Genomic DNA, 17,978 nt, shown 5'->3' with positions numbered 1-17,978 from the left:
GTAACTCCATGTGACATGTGGCGGGCATCCTTTTGTTCGGGGTAGTGCAGTAACTCGATGTGACATGGGCTCAACAAATCTTTGGAAGTGCCGTACAGAAATACTGAGTCATGTGCCTCTATAGCCGTCCATAATTAGGGAAGTATTGTCGGCGCAGGATTTTGTACACAAACTGATCTCTCGATTATGTCGCATAAATGTTCGATGGGATTCATGTCGGGCGATCTTGCTGGCCAAATCATTCGCTCGAATGTTCTTCAAACCAATCCCGGGCAACCGTGGCCAGGTGACATGCCGTATTGTCATCCACAAAAATTCCATCTTTGCTTGGGAACATAAAGTCCATTAATGGCTGCATATGGTCTCAAAATAGCCGAACATAAACATTCCCAATCAATGATCGGTTCAGTTGGACCAGAGGACCCAGTCCATTCCATTTCAATACAGCCAACACCATTAAGGAGCCACCAACGACTTGCCTTCTTGGCAACTTGCGTCCGTGTCTTCATGGAGTGGGCGCCACACTCGAACGCTACCATCAGCTGTTACGATGCGAAATCGGGACTTATCTGACCTGGCCACGGTTACCCAGTCGTCCAGGGCCCAATCCATATAGTTTCGAGCCCAGGAGGCACCGCAAGCGATGTCGTGCTTTAGCAAACGCGCTCGCATCGGTCGTCTCCTGCCATAGTCCATTAACACCAAATTTCGCCGAGACCAGCCGCACAGTCCATGACTGCAGTGCCTTAGACCGCTCGGCTAATAGCGTTGACAATTCTACGCAAACGCTGCTTCTCTCTGTCGTTAAACGAAGGCCGTCGGCCACTACGTAGCCGTGGTGAGACGTAATCCCTGGAATTTGGTGTTCTCGGCACACACTTCACACTGTGGATTTCGGAATACTGAGTTCTCTAACGATTTCCGAAATGGAATGTCCCACGCGTCTAGCTCCAACTACCATTCCGCGTTCAAAGTCTGTTAATTCACATCTGCGGCCGTACTCACGTCGGAAACCTTTTCAAAAATGGTCCAAATGGCTCTGAGCACTATGGGACTTAACTTCTGAGGTCATCAGTCGCCTAGAACTTAAAACTACTTAAACCTAACTAACCTAAGGACATCTCATACATCCATGCCCGAGGCAGGATTCGAACCAGCGACCGTAGCAGTCGCGCAGTTCCAGACTGTAGTGCCTAGAACGTCTCGGCCACTGGGGCCGGCGGAAACCTTTTCACACGAATCACCTGGGTACAAATGACAGCTCCGCCAATGCACTGCCCTTTTATACTTTGTGTACGCGATACTACCGCCATCTGTATATGCACATATCCCCATCCCATGACTTTGTCACCTCAGTGCACTTGGCGGTTGGATATTCATATTTCATTTTTAAAGATTAAAAACTGTCTTGATCGCAACCTTTTAACTTTTTTTTTTTTTGGAGTGACCAGTTTCGATTCTATTCAACCAACTTCAGTCTCTGAAAAAACATATTACCAGATAGAGGGAGCGTTATAAAAGTAAGTATATATAACAAAATGTAGAACTAATAAATATACCCAGAACGGTGGGTGGACTCCGTGGAGCAAGTTGCGCCGACCCTTGACGCTGGAATAACTGCTAATGGAACAAGGAGGGTACGGTTATTAAATAGGCTGGGTCAGGCCCACCGTCCTGAGTGTGACATCATTGCTAGCCAATCAGAACGACGTCTATGATTAGGTAAGCACAAGAAGTAGATTAGAAAGTGCATTATAGTTAAATTACATGGTAATGTCATTATAAATGATTATTCGTCATAAAATATAAACTATAAAGGTTACTTGATTTAAGATCAGCTAAAAGTATGCTGCCTTAAATAGAATCGAAACCGGTCACTCCAATAAAAATAAAAAAGCTGCAATCAAAACTGATTTTAACCTTTAATTTCAATTTTCAAGATCGCCGATAAGGTTTCCAAAAATTTCATATTTCCTTATTAAAAGCTACTGCTAGTTATATTGTCACCAGAAACTTTAGTTCGTTCCTGACTCGACTTGTGTTTAACCAACACGGAAAGCGGATATAGCGGTAGTGCTCCGAAATTCAGCCAGGAGGTGGCAGTCGAATGAGATTCCTCTGTGGTAACTTTTAGTGGCGTGGCTAAAAATGGCGTCTCAGAAATTTGTGTGTTTCGACAAGTAACTTCGGTGACGCCACTCGAGTGGCGGCCGAATGGTGTCACTTTTGTTGCGTGTGGAAAGCCGGCCTTAAGATATCGCCAGCGCCAGTGTGGCAGCGGCGGGCTACTCACCGGGCCAGAGCCAGTCGCCGCGCGGCATCTTGGCGCGCACCTCGATGCGGCCGTAGCGGAAGGAGAAGGACTTGATGGTGCGGATGCGCGCCGACTGCAGTGGCGTCACGATGTCGCTGCCGGCCTTCCTGCGCACACACCACCACAACCATATGACTCGCCACCAAAGTTCAGAGGTATAGAAAAATTTAAATCACCCAGCGTGTTTTCAAAGCATCAACGTGGAAGCCTGGCAAAGATTAAGTTAGATGTATCTTCTGGCACAGGCCGGTAAAGAGAATATGTACTGACAATCCAACATTTACTGTTTATTAGGAGAAATCGCTTCAACCCATGCTTGCTGTCTGGGATCGTTTTAGACCCCAAGGCTCTTTCAACTACAAAGAAACATTTTTAACGTGCTTGTAGGAATATCATCGTCCAGATTTGCTTTTTATGGACTGTTTATTATAACCGCGGGCAAAATATTTCTGGTTATGTAGCGGTTCGTAGTATAGTAATTTGAAACTTTTGCAATTGGATCGGACAATACGACAGTTATACAACAAGTGATTTTCTGTGTTATACACTCACGGAAAAAAATTGCAGTACCAAGAAATAATTAATGTAGAGTAATGAAATTTTGGGAATACATTTGTCTGGGCAACATATATAAGTGATTAACATTGCAAGATCACAGTTTAATGTAAGCGCACGATAAGCCACTGTAAATGTGAAATGCTTGACAATTAATAACCAATGAAGCCGCCAGAATGTTCAAGTCAAGCTTGAAAACGTACAGGCATTGTGTTGTACAGGTGCTGGACGTCACACGGAGTTCCATGCCTGTCGCACTTGGTTGCCCGATATAGGGACGAAAGTGTTGGTTGTGGACGACACTGGAGTTACTCATCGATATAACTGACGATGGCAGAAGTAAAGAAGTAGCAGGCTGGAAACAGCAAGGTAAAGCTTTTCTAAAAACGGAAAAACGCTTACATCGAAAATAACTTTAAGTGCCCGGTGCTGTTTTCTGAAAATATTGTGCGTGTGTGTGTTTGTGTGTGTGTGTGTGTGTGTGTGTGTGTGTGTGTGTGTGTGTGGAAGAAACGTGGATGATTGATAAACAGTGCAGAGCAAAGCAGAACAGAAGCTACTAAAATGCGAATTTACAGAAGGCTTTAATTTCGAAGGGTTCGTCCACTAACTAACGAAGAGTACTGCATAGGTTTCGGTGAGAAAAGTGTTTTGTGACTCAAAATCGCTAAAAGAAGGGATAGGTTGATAGAAAGCATTCTGCGGACCAAGGAATAGTTAATCTGAATATGGCGGATATGTTTTCTTCGAGGGAGAGGGGGGCAGGGGAAATGAAGGCGAGTGTGAGCATTTAAAAGGGAGATTAAGTCAGATTCAAGCAGATGACAACAAGAACAACAACACGCTAATCAGAGAGAGTAAAATGATCTTCCGATTTCCCTAAAATGATTGTAGTAATATCTTACCTGTTTGGTGTCTTACGTGATTTGTGTATTCATCGGAGAATTTACTATAGTCAGCAAGAGACAAACGGTTTGTGATGGAATACGATTGTTATCGGAAGTGTAATAGAACGGAGGTCTCTGGCTTTCGCTTTCCCTTGTATCGACGGCACTGATTTATCACGACGAACGTATCAGTCTTTCATAGTTTTAATTAGCAGAGGACTCTTCAGTTGAAATTTAGGCATTCGAGTTCGTATTAAGAAAGAATTAAGTATATCAACATCTTAGTGATATTGATATTGCACGGGGCGGTAATTGTGATGACGATGGATTGCCGGCCGAAGTGGCCGTGCGGTTCTAGGCGCTACACTACAGTCAGGAGCCGAGCGACCACTACGGTCGCAGGTTCGAATCCTGCCTCGGCCATGGAAGTATGTGATGTCCTTAGGTTGGTTAGGTTTAATTAGTTCTAAGTTCTAGGCGACTGATGACCTCAGAAGTTAAGTCGCATAGTGCTCAGAGCCATTTTTTTTGACAATGGATTCGCAATCGCAAGTTTACTCGTTATTCCTACGGCACTAGACGTAATTATGGGATGATCATTTGTTAATGGTTGTACTCTATTATCTTCCCTTGTCAGATCCTGAAACTCCTCCTCCCGCACAGGCCATGAAGGCCAAAAGGTACCGACTGGCCGCCGTGTCAGCCTCATACACAGGCGTCACTGGATGCGGATATGGAGGGGCACGTGGTCAGCACACCGCTCTCCCGGCCGTAGGTCAGTTTCCGAGACCGGAGCCGCTACTTCTCAATGAAGTAGCTCCTCAGTTTGCCTCACAAGGGCTGAGCGCACCCCGCTTGCCAACAGCGCTCGGCAGACCGGATGGTCACCCGTCCAAGTGCTAGCCCAGCCCGACAGCGCTTAACTTCGGTGATCTGACGGGAACCGGTGTTACCACTGCGGCAAGGCCGTTGGCAAATCCTGAATCTACTCCATCTATATTTACAGAGTCATCGAGGGGACTTAAATTGTAATATTCATTGTTTTTTTTTTTTTCCTTCTCGCATTCGGATCATGAAGAATAGAAATCATTGCCATGAAATCTCGATTCAGTTTTTGAAATCTCCCCGACCTTTAAAATAAATAATTCATTCATTTTAAGCCATTTAATGGAGCCGCGGAAATCCCAAATCTAGATAAGTGTATCGGTAACTGAAACCAATTGCTCCCGAAAGCCAGTCGTATGACTTAATCGCTGCACATCCTCATCTTTGAAGGCGAGCCGGAACACATCTCCTCGGATGTCTCTGCGACACGCATCGTACATCGATGGTCACTGCCCGCCTCCAAGGTACGAGACATGCTACGCCTCGTTAAAAACGACGTAGGTCTTTGAGTGTCCGATGTGTATGGTGTGCTCTGTGAATGTGGCAGGGTCTATACAGGCCAAACTGTTCGCACTGTTCCTGAGAGTTGTGCTGACAACACGCGACGCATTAAACAAGGGAACTTGCGAAGTCGACCGTGGATGGATATTGCCCGGAGAACTGGCACAAAACACAGTTTGAAAAGACGAGTCTTGGGCTTCTGTGTCACCATACAGGGATTCCATTGTAAAGGAAGCAGCTGAGATAAGAATATACGGCTACAGTTTCAGTCGAGACCAAGGGTGCACACTTAGTGGAGCATAGGGGTGGGCTCTGAATATCGTGCGAATGCAAAGACAGTGCTTGACGCTTGTAGGGAGACGGGAGCGACATTTTCAAACGTGGCGCCGGCTCCTCGCGCTACATGACATCACTCGGTCCCGCGCGAGACCCCACGAGAAAGACAGGCAGTGGCGCTTACGTCACAGCATGTGACTCTGCAACTGACGAGCGCCAGCAGCCGTCTCCGGAGGGGAACGAGTATTTCAGACGACTTTAAAAATTCTTGGCTGTACGCCTAAAATGCATGCAATCTGTCGATAGCCCATGACAAAGTTAAGACCTTTATTGTAAGAACAAAGTAGCGTAACATAAATTGGTATCAGCGTACACTCCACTGCTGTTATGTAAACAATCACACAGGCTGTAGCTGAGCCGCTCCGCAATGTCATTTCTTCCAGACGTGCTAGTCCCGCAAGTTATGCAAAAAGCTTCTGTGAAGTTGGTAAGGCAGGAGATGAGGTGTAGGACGAAGTAAAGCTGTGAGGACGGGTCACGAGCCGTGCTCGGTTAGCTCGGTGGTACCGGAACTGTAGCTCAGCGTCTTCAGTCACGTGACTGGCCACACATTGCAATAAAAATACTGAGTGAAGTTTTCGACGATGAACTTGAAGAGATGCTATATCTGCACAGGACTACTAACGAAAAGCTAACGAAGAAACGGATCGGCCGGCCGGAGTGGCCGAGCGGTTCTAGGTGCTGCAGTCTGGAACGGGGCGACCGCTACGGTCGCAGGTTCGAATCCTGCCTCGGGCATGGATGTGTGTGATGTCCTTAGGTTAGTTAGGTTCTCGGGAACTGATGACCTCAGAAGTTAAGTCCCATAGTGCTCAGAGCCATTTGAACCTTTTTTTTTTTCAAACAGATCGAAAAAAAAAGAAAATAAGAATGGCGAAGGACCACGTTCGAGTCCCAGACTGGCACACAGTTGTAATCCGCCAAGAGTTTCAAACCAGCGTACACTCCGCTGGAAGTGAAAGATCATTCTGGATAAAATGGAATATTCCCTCTGATATACCACCGCCAAACACTCTGTACGACTTGCTCCCGAAATCCAGCGACAAAATTTGGGAGCTTGTTCATTTTCTGAGTACATAGTCCCCAGTGGCTCAGTAAACTGTTATAATCTAACTATGGTCTATTTCGTTTGTTGCTCCAATGCCTTTTTTTTCTGTGAAAATTCCTTCACAACAGCGAAAAAGCCTGTACATGCAATCATCATAACACGGAAAATTTGATTTCTCATTGGTCCCACACACAAATGCAGAAGTCCTGCTATTTGTTGCACTCGTTGTGGAAACATTTCAAAAGAGGGCCTTTATATCGCTCTTCCATTACATTCAACGCATCGATACATGAGGTGTATATCAGCCCAACCTTCATCAGTAACCCTATCTGTATTGCTGTGTGTCATTATTGACATACAACTAAGACTGATGGAAAAATAAACTCGTGGTAGAACCGAGCAGTACTGAGCGCTAGCTTGAGGGAAAAAAGTAAATTAGACATTACTGTTGTCAACAGCAAGGACAATGAGTGAAGAGAACAAGTTTGTTTCCAGACAAGATATGCAGCGCATCCTGCCAACGTTTGCACTGTTGTATGGATATTTTATCCAATACAAAGTGTACATTGTTCAAGAAATAGTGTGGAACCATGGATTAAACACATTGAAGATTGTATGAGCTTTGTATTCATTACTATGAATCGTATGTATAGCACGTATCAACCCATAAAAGCATTTTCACAAATATGGTAAAGACCAAAACTCAAAGAGTAAATAGTTTTCTGAAAGAGTAAATATTTTCTCTAATTTGTGTAATATTTTTCAAATCAATAAGTACCTTGTACTATACACCTTCTAGAGCAGTTGGTTATCTTCCTCAGGAAACAAGCTATCTCCATATCAAATTTCATCTAATCAGTGCAGCCGGTTGGTCATGGAAACGTAACAGACAGGGTTACTTTTACATTTACAATATTAGTATGGATAAAACTTTCAGTGACGGTATCTTGTTTCGATAATCTGATTTTGATGAAGTTTATAAAGTGCTCCAAGCTATGCTCAAGTTAGCTGTAAAACCGCAATGAATATTCGTTGAGTGTTTTGGAGATTAGCGTGTTCAAACAGAGAAACAGAGAAATACGACTGTTTTACATAAAACTTTAAATCATTGTTTCTTTGTTTCGGTTTTCCGATTTTGATGAAATAAAGCCTGTATGGTACCCCAAGCTATACCCGAGTTATTTGCGAAAACCCCCTGCTAATTCGTCCAGTACTTTTGGAGGAACGTGTTCAAGCAGACAGACACGACAGATTTATTATTAGTATAGATCGATATACGTCAAAGGAAATCCATAAAATTTGAGCACGCCGGTGGCTGGACAGTAAATGTCGAACGTAAGATCTTGTATATAGCAAAGGGAGTACCGAAGAAAGACTGAAGCACGCTCGCACAATATTTTCGCAAATGGAAACTTCAAGTTATCGATACCAAAACGGAGGTCATGTGTTTCCTCTAAAACAATAGATTGGCCAATCAGGAAGTTACAGTATATGTAGAGAATATCGTTCGTCCCAACAATGAATAAAATATCGTGAACGGAACTTTAAGCTACATGTAACATTTATCGAAAAGTTCCGTTAAACTGCGCTCAGAAAAACCTTTTACTGTACTTAGAGATTGCTTTCTAGGGCATGAACTACAAATGTTTTCTTTTCCGACACACCGATCCCTTACAGCAGGGGTCTCCAAACATTTTAGCCTAAGCCCCAAGTACCAACACCTAGAAACAGTGTGTCTATGTTTTCATGAGAACTGATAACCGAGTACTGCTCGGAACTCCTAGGTACAATTTAGAAGTTTTCGCGAATCTTACCACTGCTGCCCGTCTTTACGAGCTGACACTGAGTGCCACTGCAGTAGTCATTACACAGTGAACTACTTATTGTTTGACCTTGAGCTGTGGCCTCAATTCCATTTCATATACACTGCTACAAGTAAATACCATTCGCGAAGGTCGTTGTAAAGCGCTTCCACGAAACCTTGTTACTTCCGTGCGTCATTAACATCACAGCAAAGTGGTCAGAACGTAGCGCGAGCTGCATACGGTGTCAGGACTGCGTGATATCTTCCCACCAACAAATTCCTCTCCACACAGCGGAGGTTGTGGTTACCTCCCCGTTCCCTGCTCAAGAAAAGGAGGTCAGACTATAGTTCATCATATCAACATACTGTAGTGTTGAATTAAGGGCAAATTTTCGTTTCAGGACCAGTCGGTGATTGAGATATCTATGACACAGGGAGCAGGGGTGGACTCCACTACGCAGTTTCTGTTAGCACTGACAGGCAATTGCGCAGGCCATTTCGTTGCCGCAGTGATATCCGATGGACGTGCTGGGCTTCACGTATTGTTATGACTACTTCCGACAGTGTTAAATGTCGTAGTAATATTTTCCGGATGTAGAGAAAATAAGTAGAACAGCACCAACTCGTTGGTAGGGGCAACATATGTGATGAGAAAAATAAAATATGGTGGGACTAGCGTGTTTTGTGACTGCAGTTTCGTAGTGAAGGTACAGTGTGTTTAACAGTGAGTGTTTAATTCAATTAAAATTTCCTTAAAGATAAATCCAGTGCCATTCTATACCAGAACCCTTGCTCTTAATTTGCATTATTTTGATTTGCATTTACACCCCTTTCGTTTGGGTTCGAAAACAGCTTTGTCAGGGATTCTACTTTACAGATCGGTAGATTATAGGATAATGAGTGACTTAGTGTTCATTTACAGTGGCCAAAGAGGCCGATCGAGACCAGAAAGTGTTTCTTGAAATGGTTGTTAAAAAAGGCAGAAAACAGACTCCTTATGCGGATCATCGTTCGGTAAGCGAGTCAGCCTTTTTACAGTTTCCACTACTCCTTGTGCGAATGACTCGTTATGGGAGGTGCTCAACAAGCAAGATTAGACTGTAATAAGAAAATTATGGAGGGCCGTCAGACCCGTTACCGAGGGCCGGATTGATGGTGTACGAGGGCTGGTAGTTTGAAAGCCTCCGCCTTAGAGGGTACGAAAATAATATCGGATTGTTAACAGTTCAATCATCGCCGTAAAAGGAATCTTTTGTCCTACGTGCCATTCGGATATGGAACGGGGAGAGACTTTAAATGTATGGAAAAATGAGAGGAGCGTCTGCTAAATACGTTGTAGCGATTCGCAGAAAAATAAAATTATGCTGCAGATTCAAACGAACAACATCAACCAAGTCCTTCAAGGACAAGGGCAGACAAGAAACAGAGATTAGTCCTCAAGACGCATTAGACAAAGAGGAGAGACTCGCAAAGATCCGGGATGAGTTTCATCTCTGGTCTCGACACAGACTGAATTTCCCAGAAAGATTTTTACTGCAGATCACGTCTCGCCGTTGAAAGAGGAAAAAATCTTTTGCTTGGCATAATAATTATGGAGATTGGATCGGGTTCGAGTAGAGATCTAAATTGGATTCGATTATTTTTGCGCGAGACGCGACTGAGTTGCTCGCGGTGCGATGTGTCCGCCGCGACTACCTTTATTTCCTTCGCGTTATTAACTCCATGGTCAAGGCCACGTTGCCAGCTGGAGCGAATCGCTCAACGACCACGTTACGCATCAGACGCTAGGAAACAAAAAGCCTGGCCGTACCACGCTGTCTGACGTCACGGCCGCTTCTCAGGGAGCGGAGCGCGGCAGCAAGGCCTTGGCCGCACCGCCGCCTCCTCGGCACCAGCCTTGTGTTAGGCCCGTAATTTACGGTGAGGATCTGCCGGGCCATTCCTGCATTTCCTGACAAGCGAGGCCGGCGTCCTTGCCGAGGTTCCCTCGACCTTGCTACCAGACATCGCACGGAAGCAGCTCTCTTCGCGAGGAAACAAATTTATTACTCTGTTGCTAGTGCCCTACGAGGACGTTTATTACTCTGTTGCTAGTGCCCTACGAGGACGTTTTAAAATGTATCACCAGCTGCGATATAGTCGCCTATACGAACAGTGATCCAATACTGTCAAATGTTTTTTATTCCAGTCTTTGGTCACAATATCAATTCCTTTGACGATGACCGGTTTCAGTCCGTAATAACCATCCTCAGATCTTTTCTACACCATGTCCTAAAGTGATAAGGCCATAATGACATCGTCAAAACATATAATCAGCAAAAAGTGGCTCTGAGCACAATGGGACTTAACATCTGAGGTCACCAGTCCCCTAGAACTTAGAACTACTTAAACCTGACTAATCTAAGGACATCACACACATCCATGCCCGAGGCAGGATTCGAACCTGCGACCGTAGCGGTCACGCGATTCGAGACTGAAGCACCTAGAACAGCTCGGCCACATCGTATAATCAGCACAGCAGATTTTAGATCAATGTGACGATGTTGTGCTGATTATATTTATATGTTTTGACGATGCCATTTGGCTTTATCACTTTAGGACATGGTGTAGAAAAGATCTGAGGATGGTCATTGCAAACTGAAACCGATCATGAGAATTGAGATTGTGATCAAAGACTGGAATAAAAATCGTTTTAAAATGTAGACTAGTCTCCGAATTTTTTTTTTTTTTTTTCCACATACAACTTGAAAGGCCATACCTACGTGCAGCTATCGCTCCTACATGTCTCCCATGATGAATAAATTCCGAAGAGCATCATATGAACAATGAAGTTATTCCTTGCCTGATCTTTGACTTTTACCATTGCGGCGCAGTCAGCCTGAATGGAGAACTACTGATTATTATAATAATGGTCGCCCGCCTCCTACATGACTTTATGTCACAGTTACATCACTGAAATTAAAACATTCTCCAAAATCTTTGAATCCCTGGGACCGATATCTTGCCAGTATCAATGTAGATAACAGGCAAAGATGGTCGAGATTGTCGATTCTCGGAATGGATGAACTGTCTGTATATATAATTGAGATTGTACGGAACCCACAGTTCCCGAGTTCTTCTCTCTCCTGGTCAATTACCATACTGTGTACATCGCACTTCGTGTTTATATTAAATTAATTGTTTGAACAAAAAATTGGTAGTGGTTGTAAATGCACTACTTCAAAAACTGCCTACTATATGCGGATGCTTTTTTGTATGGTGATGTTTAAATTATGTGCCAAATAGTTTATAACAGATAAGTGTAAACTGAGTGTGGGTGTTCGTAGTATAGGTACTGATGTCAAATGAAAGAACTACACATTTAAGCCTTCGTATGTTGTCGTGGCCTGATTGTAAAAATTTTTTATTAATTTAGAAAGACTCGCAAATTCAGTATACTTGGCTTATGCATTATGTGCAAAATACGTGTATCACCGACGCGAAGCTTATGTTGTAAGAATCGTTTTTATGAAATCTTCAAAACGCTGTAGTTTCTTTCTGAATCCTATCATCGGTTCCTGCAAAGATACGACTGTCCATTAAAATATATTCGAATACGCGCCATTCCTCTACTTCAGTCACAGTCGCATTACAACCTGGATTTCTGGCCGACATCCTTTCCCTCTCTTCGCTCTCCATGTAGACCTGTCCACCTCTACAGGGCTTGGGACTTACCTCTGACTGAGTCGCACAGTACCGCGCCCTCTCCGACTGATGTTATTGTTCTCACGTGCAATATCACGGTTATTAATTACTATTTTCGACGACAATTGGTTTTTAACTTTAAATGCCACAACTTTTATAGTATGCAATGAGACTTTAAAATTGTATTCGGTACATACAGTGCATTTGCTTCAACTGATGTACTGCTAACTGGAGGCCATCTTCATCATCTGCAGATAGCAGTGCACTTTGAATAGTGGGTTTATCTAACATACTTCCTGGATAATTCTTTGACTTAGATTTTTTAAAGTAAATTTTCAAATGACTGGATGAATGAGATCGCCCCATCTCACTTCTTGCCTGATATTTATCTCATCTTTTCTGTGATATATATATATATATATATTTATATATATATATATATATATATATATATATATATATATATATTCCTCGGCATGACCACACTGCTTTTTTTTTTTTGAGAGGGTATTTAAAAGCTTTGGTGAATTGCAGCCCTGTTGATGGTGTCGATGAATTCAGGGAACGCATTGTGGATGGTCCTCAGTGCGTTCGGAACACACCTGAGATTTCTGAACGTGCACGAGCATCGATGAGGAGACGTTGCTGAAGCCTGCCTTCGCTTGACCGGTGCCCATATGGAACACTTGTAATGCGTCTTCCTGAAGTGGATATCTGCAGTTGGGATCCTCTGGGACTTTGTTATAAGGTATTCATACGCTCATTTGTAATACGTCGTATCGGAGAAACCATTGGTTTCCGTGTCTGTTTTTACTGGGAATCCTTGTTTGTTTCATTGCCCTCTAATCACTCCTTTCGTTTGTACCTGTAGTAGTCAAATATCTCGGTATCGTAAATTCAAACCTTATTCTTATAAGTCCAGTGACTTAAGCACTGCGGCACTCATTCCTGGAATTTTTTTCAATTATTATCAGTAAACCCCAATACCTTAAACAATTGAACTATCATGTGTAAAACGACTTCAAACTATAGTCGACATAATCGTCTTGATAGAATTCATTAGGTGTATACTAGTGGCTATTTAAAATAATTATCATTAATTACACACTTTTTAAATTCAGTTACATGTTTCGATCACATTGGATCATCTTCAGACCTAAAACTAAAGTACCATCTAATATTTTACAATAGTAGAAAAGAGAAGAACTGTATATAAAAGCAGAATTTACGCAAGTAATCGCATCAGCAGCCCGTCTTGTCTATTCAGCACAACATATCAGAGTACTGTATTTTGCAAACATTGACCGTAGATTACTACTGTTTCGTAAGAGTTTGAAAGTATGTTTAAAATTTGTCTGAAGTTGCTAAGTGCTCGAGTTCTCAAACACTGGATGAGTATGGTACATATTTAGTTTTAGGTCTGAAGATGATCCAATGTATTCATTGATTGATTGATTGATGACCTATGATTTAATTAAATTGACGGGTATAGCCGTGAATGGATGAATGAACGAATAATGCAATGCGTAAATTCATGGGTGGTGCCTGAAAAAAAAAACAAAGAAAGCTTTTTTCACCATATTTTTCGCAGTCAGCAGCGGACCAAGCCCCAGTAGCGGATTCCAAGACGGCCCTACACAGCAAATGGCTGTAATTTGTACGATATATTCCTACTACTCCGGCCTCGGACAACCTTGAAAATTTTCTATATCTCTTCATCCGTTTCCGAGACACAAAGATTCAAATTTACCCCACTAGTATACGTAAAATGCGGTGTGAGGCGAAAACGCAGTTTATAAAGTGACCTAACACGGAGAAATATTATGTAAAGTATGTCAGTTATCATCAGAAGGACTCTGGGAACACCACGTCGTACTAATGAAGTACATTGATAATTTTTGTGTATGTAAAATGCGGACTGAAGTGTAAAATTAGTTTTGCGTTATTTCAGTTTCAGATAAACAAAATATCAAAATTTTATTGACCCTTAAAGTTTTTTCATATGTGTTACATTCCCTGATGCAGCAGGGAAAAGAGGGGAACCAGCGGGAAAATCCTCTTATCTGAGCACAAAAACGACGGATATGCTCCTTTTTTATTAAAAGACTCTGACTGAAAAGTGTTGCACCAGCTCCCTCATTCTGCCTTCCTCAGTACCTTTAAAAATGTACCCAGAAATTTTGGCATGCGAATATATTTGCGGCTTTTTGTGCTGAGAGAGGATACAGTGGCAGTAGGAAAGAAAAGTAATAACTACTGGATGACAGTAGAGAAGGCTTGTGGTATAGAAAGAGCGAAGGAGACAGTGGCAGTGTGAGACTAAGGAAGGGGTACAGTGGCAGTGGAAGATAGTAGACACTGAGAGAACAGTGCTAGGAAAAGAGTGAAGGAGACAGTGCCAGTGAGAGAGGAATAAAGATAAGATGATACAGGGTGTTTCAAAAATGACCGGTATATTTGAAACGGCAATAAAAACTAAACGAGCAGCGATAGAAATACACAGTTTGTTGCAATATGCTTGGGACAACAGTACATTTTCAGGCAGACAAACTTTCGAAATTACAGTAGTTACAATTTTCAACAACAGATGGCGCTGCGGTCTGGGAAACTCTATAGTACGATATTTTCCACATATCCACCATGTGTAGCAATAATATGGCGTAGTCTCTGAATGAAATTACCCGAAACCTTTGACAACGTGTCTGGCGGAATGGCTTCACATGCAGATGAGATGTACTGCTTCAGCTGTTCAATTGTTTCTGGATTCTGGCGGTACACCTGGTCTTTCAAGTGTCCCCACAGAAAGAAGTCACAGGGGTTCATGTCTGGCGAATAGGGAGGTCAATCCACGCCGCCTCCTGTATGTTTCGGATAGCCCAAAGCAATCACACGATCATCGAAATATTCATTCAGGAAATTAAAGACGTCGGCCGTGCGATGTGGCCGGGCACCATCTTGCATAAACCACGAGGTGTTCGCAGTGTCGTCTAAGGCAGTTTGTATCGCCACAAATTCACGAAGAATGTCCAGATAGCGTGATGCAGTAATCGTTTCGAATCTGAAAAATGGGCCAATAATTCCTTTGGAAGAAATGCGGCCCAGACCAGTACTTTTTGAGGATGCAGGGACGATGGGACTGCAACATGGGGCTTTTCAGTTCCCCATATGCGCCAGTTCTGTTTATTGACGAAGCCGTCCAGGCAAAAATAAGCTTCGTCAGTAAACCAAATGCTGCCCACATGCATATCGCCGTGGCCGGCCGAAGTGGCCGTGCGGTTAAAGGCGCCTCAGTCTGGAACCGCAAGACCGCTACGGTCGCAGGTTCGAATCCTGCCTCGGGCATGGATGTTTGTGATGTCCTTAGGTTAGTTAGGTTTAACTAGTTCTAAGTTCTAGGGGACTAATGACCTCAGCAGTTGAGTCCCATAGTGCTCAGAGCCATTTTTTTGCATATCGCCGTCATCAATCCTGTGCACTATATCGTTAGCGAATGTCTCTCGTGCAGCAATGGTAGCCGCGCTGAGGGGTTGCCGCGTTTGAATTTTGTATGGATAGAGGTGTAAACTCTGGCGCATGAGACGATACGTGGACGGTGGCGTCATTTGGACCGCAGCTGCAACACGGCGAACGGAAACCCGAGGCCGCTGTTGGATCACCTGCTGCACTAGCTGCGCGTTGCCCTCTGTGGTTGCCGTACGCGGTCGCCCTACCTTTCCAGCACGTTCATCCGTCACGTTCCCAGTCCGTTGAAATTTTTCAAACAGATCCTTTATTGTATCGCTTTTCGGTCCTTTGGTTACATTAAACCTCCGTTGAAAACTTCGTCTTGTTGCAACAACACTATGTTCTAGGCGGTGGAATTCCAACACCAGAAAAATCCTCTGTTCTAAGGAATAAACCATGTTGTCTACAGCACACTTGCACGTTGTGAACAGCACACGCTTACAGCAGAAAGACGACGTACAGAATGGCGCACCCACAGACTGCGTTGTCTTCTATATCTTTCACATCACTTGCAGCGCCATCTGTTGTTGAAAATTGTAACTACTGTAATTTCGAAAGTTTGTCTGCCTGAAAATGTACTGTTGTCCCAAGCATATTGCAACAAACGGTGTATTTCTATCGCTGCTCGTTTAGTTTTTATTGCCGTTTCAAATATACCGGTCATTTTTGAAACACCCTGTAGTAGAAGTGTGTGAAAGCTAGTGATAATGAGAGACAGCTATGACACTGACAATGAGAATGAGGAAGAGAGAAATAGTGATGATGAGAAGAGACAGCAGCAGTGGGAAGGTATGATTGAGATAGTAGCAGTAAGAGAGAACAAGGGGGAGACAGTGACAGTGAGGGCAGACTGTAGTAGTAGGACATAATGAAGGGGACTCTGGCTCAATAGCAGAGAGCCACAAAGAGATAATGACAATGAATTGGGTCGAATGAGTAAGTGAGAATGAGCAATTGGGTATGGCTGGGCATGAGAGATTTGCAGCGACGGACTAGGGGCTATGAGCGAGTTACGGTTCGGGGAACTTGCGCGAGTGAGGGGTGAGATGCATGTAATAAAGAGCGCGGTTGTGTTCGAAGGCAGCACTTTAGCGAAAATTTGTAAAGGTGCTGAGAAAGGTAGAATGAGGCAGCTGGTACTCCACTTTTCAGAGTATCTTAGTAAAGAGAAACATAGGGAAGCATATTCGCTTTACTGTGCTCCAGAATGGTTCAGATGGCTCTGAGCACTATGGGACTTCTGAGGTCATCATTCCTCTAGACTTAGAACTACTGAAACCTAACTAACCTAAGGACATCACACACATCCATGCCCGAGGCAGGATTCGAACCTGCGACCGTGGCAACAGCGCGGTTCCGGACTGAAGTGCTTAGAACCGCTCGGCCACATATTGTGCTCCGATAGAAGCATTTTTTCCGCTGGTAGATACCTATTCTTGTTTTCATTAACAATAATACAACGAAATGGCTTTTTCGGAACGCGTGTGTACGTAGTTTTCTTCTGTTATCTTGAACGTCTAATTTCAGAAATGAAGAGCAAGAAATGTTCGCGTTGAAGGAAACTGGAAATCGCTGGGGTCTCACTGGAGGAAGGCAGCGATGCGGCGCGCCAGCAGGATGCGCTCTGTACTCACGAGACGCAGGGGCTGAGGTTGCAGGCCGGGTCGGACAGCGTACCCGAGTACAGGAACTTCTCGCCGCGCTCGTCCGCCGTCAGTGTGGGCCGGATGTACAGCACGCCGTCCCGCACGTAGCTGCAACACACCCAGAGGACAGGTAACACAGGTAAACAGGTAGCCGATGTCCCGCTCACTATCTGATGCTCCGTCCGTCTATGACGCAGGCTCACACCCGAAGTTAACAGAACACTTAACGGAAACAGCACTATACGATGCATCGAGGAACCCAGATACATGGACACAGTTGAACGCAGTCGCCAAAAACATCTGAAAAGCAGAACATGACACATACAAACAGTCTCGTCAATACAGATGGTGCAGAAGATGAAGACGGGCTGATATAGATAGTTCCAGCGTTTCCAGTACTGACATAACATAGACACACAAAACATACATAACGCAAAACACGTAAAACATGCTCCACTACTCACGCAAACATTAACCAGATTTTGCAATTTATATCTTATTATGAATGAATCTAATTAAAAGTAGAAGTAATCAGAATAGTAAGGTGGATAGATATTGTTCTAGAATCCAAGTTAAACCTGTACCCACAACATTGTTAAGTAGTTACATAAGTGAACACATCCTTGTAAATGTAATAATACACTGAAGCGTCAAAGAAACTGGTATAGGCATGCGTATTCAAATACAGAGATACGTAAACAGGCAGAATAGGCGCTGCGGTCGGCAACGCCTATATAGGACAACAAGTGTCTCGCGCAGTTGTTAGATCGGTTACTGCTGCTACAGTGCCAGATTATCAAGATTTAAGTGAGTT

At 43.6% G+C, this 17,978-nt stretch overlaps 1 protein-coding gene and 1 pseudogene across 1 annotated transcript in view; both read right to left on the bottom strand.

Moving 5' to 3' along the window:
- The window catches only part of LOC126251760 (beta-1,3-glucan-binding protein-like), a 291,287-nt gene that overhangs the window by 48,035 nt on the left and 225,274 nt on the right, over positions 1 to 17,978 (bottom strand). The window contains exons 2-3 of the mRNA XM_049952379.1: positions 17,153 to 17,272; positions 2,294 to 2,421 (exon numbers count right to left, since the gene is read on the bottom strand). Of these exons, the coding sequence (XP_049808336.1) occupies positions 2,294 to 2,421; positions 17,153 to 17,272 (248 nt within the window). The remainder of the gene's footprint in view (positions 1 to 2,293; positions 2,422 to 17,152; positions 17,273 to 17,978) is intronic.
- Positions 4,613 to 4,730, bottom strand: LOC126209852 (5S ribosomal RNA; annotated as a pseudogene).

Source organism: Schistocerca nitens, chromosome 1, assembly GCF_023898315.1.
Source record: "Schistocerca nitens isolate TAMUIC-IGC-003100 chromosome 1, iqSchNite1.1, whole genome shotgun sequence".
Lineage (NCBI taxonomy): Eukaryota > Metazoa > Arthropoda > Insecta > Orthoptera > Acrididae > Schistocerca > Schistocerca nitens.
This window is presented reverse-complemented; position numbering and strand designations above follow the sequence as displayed.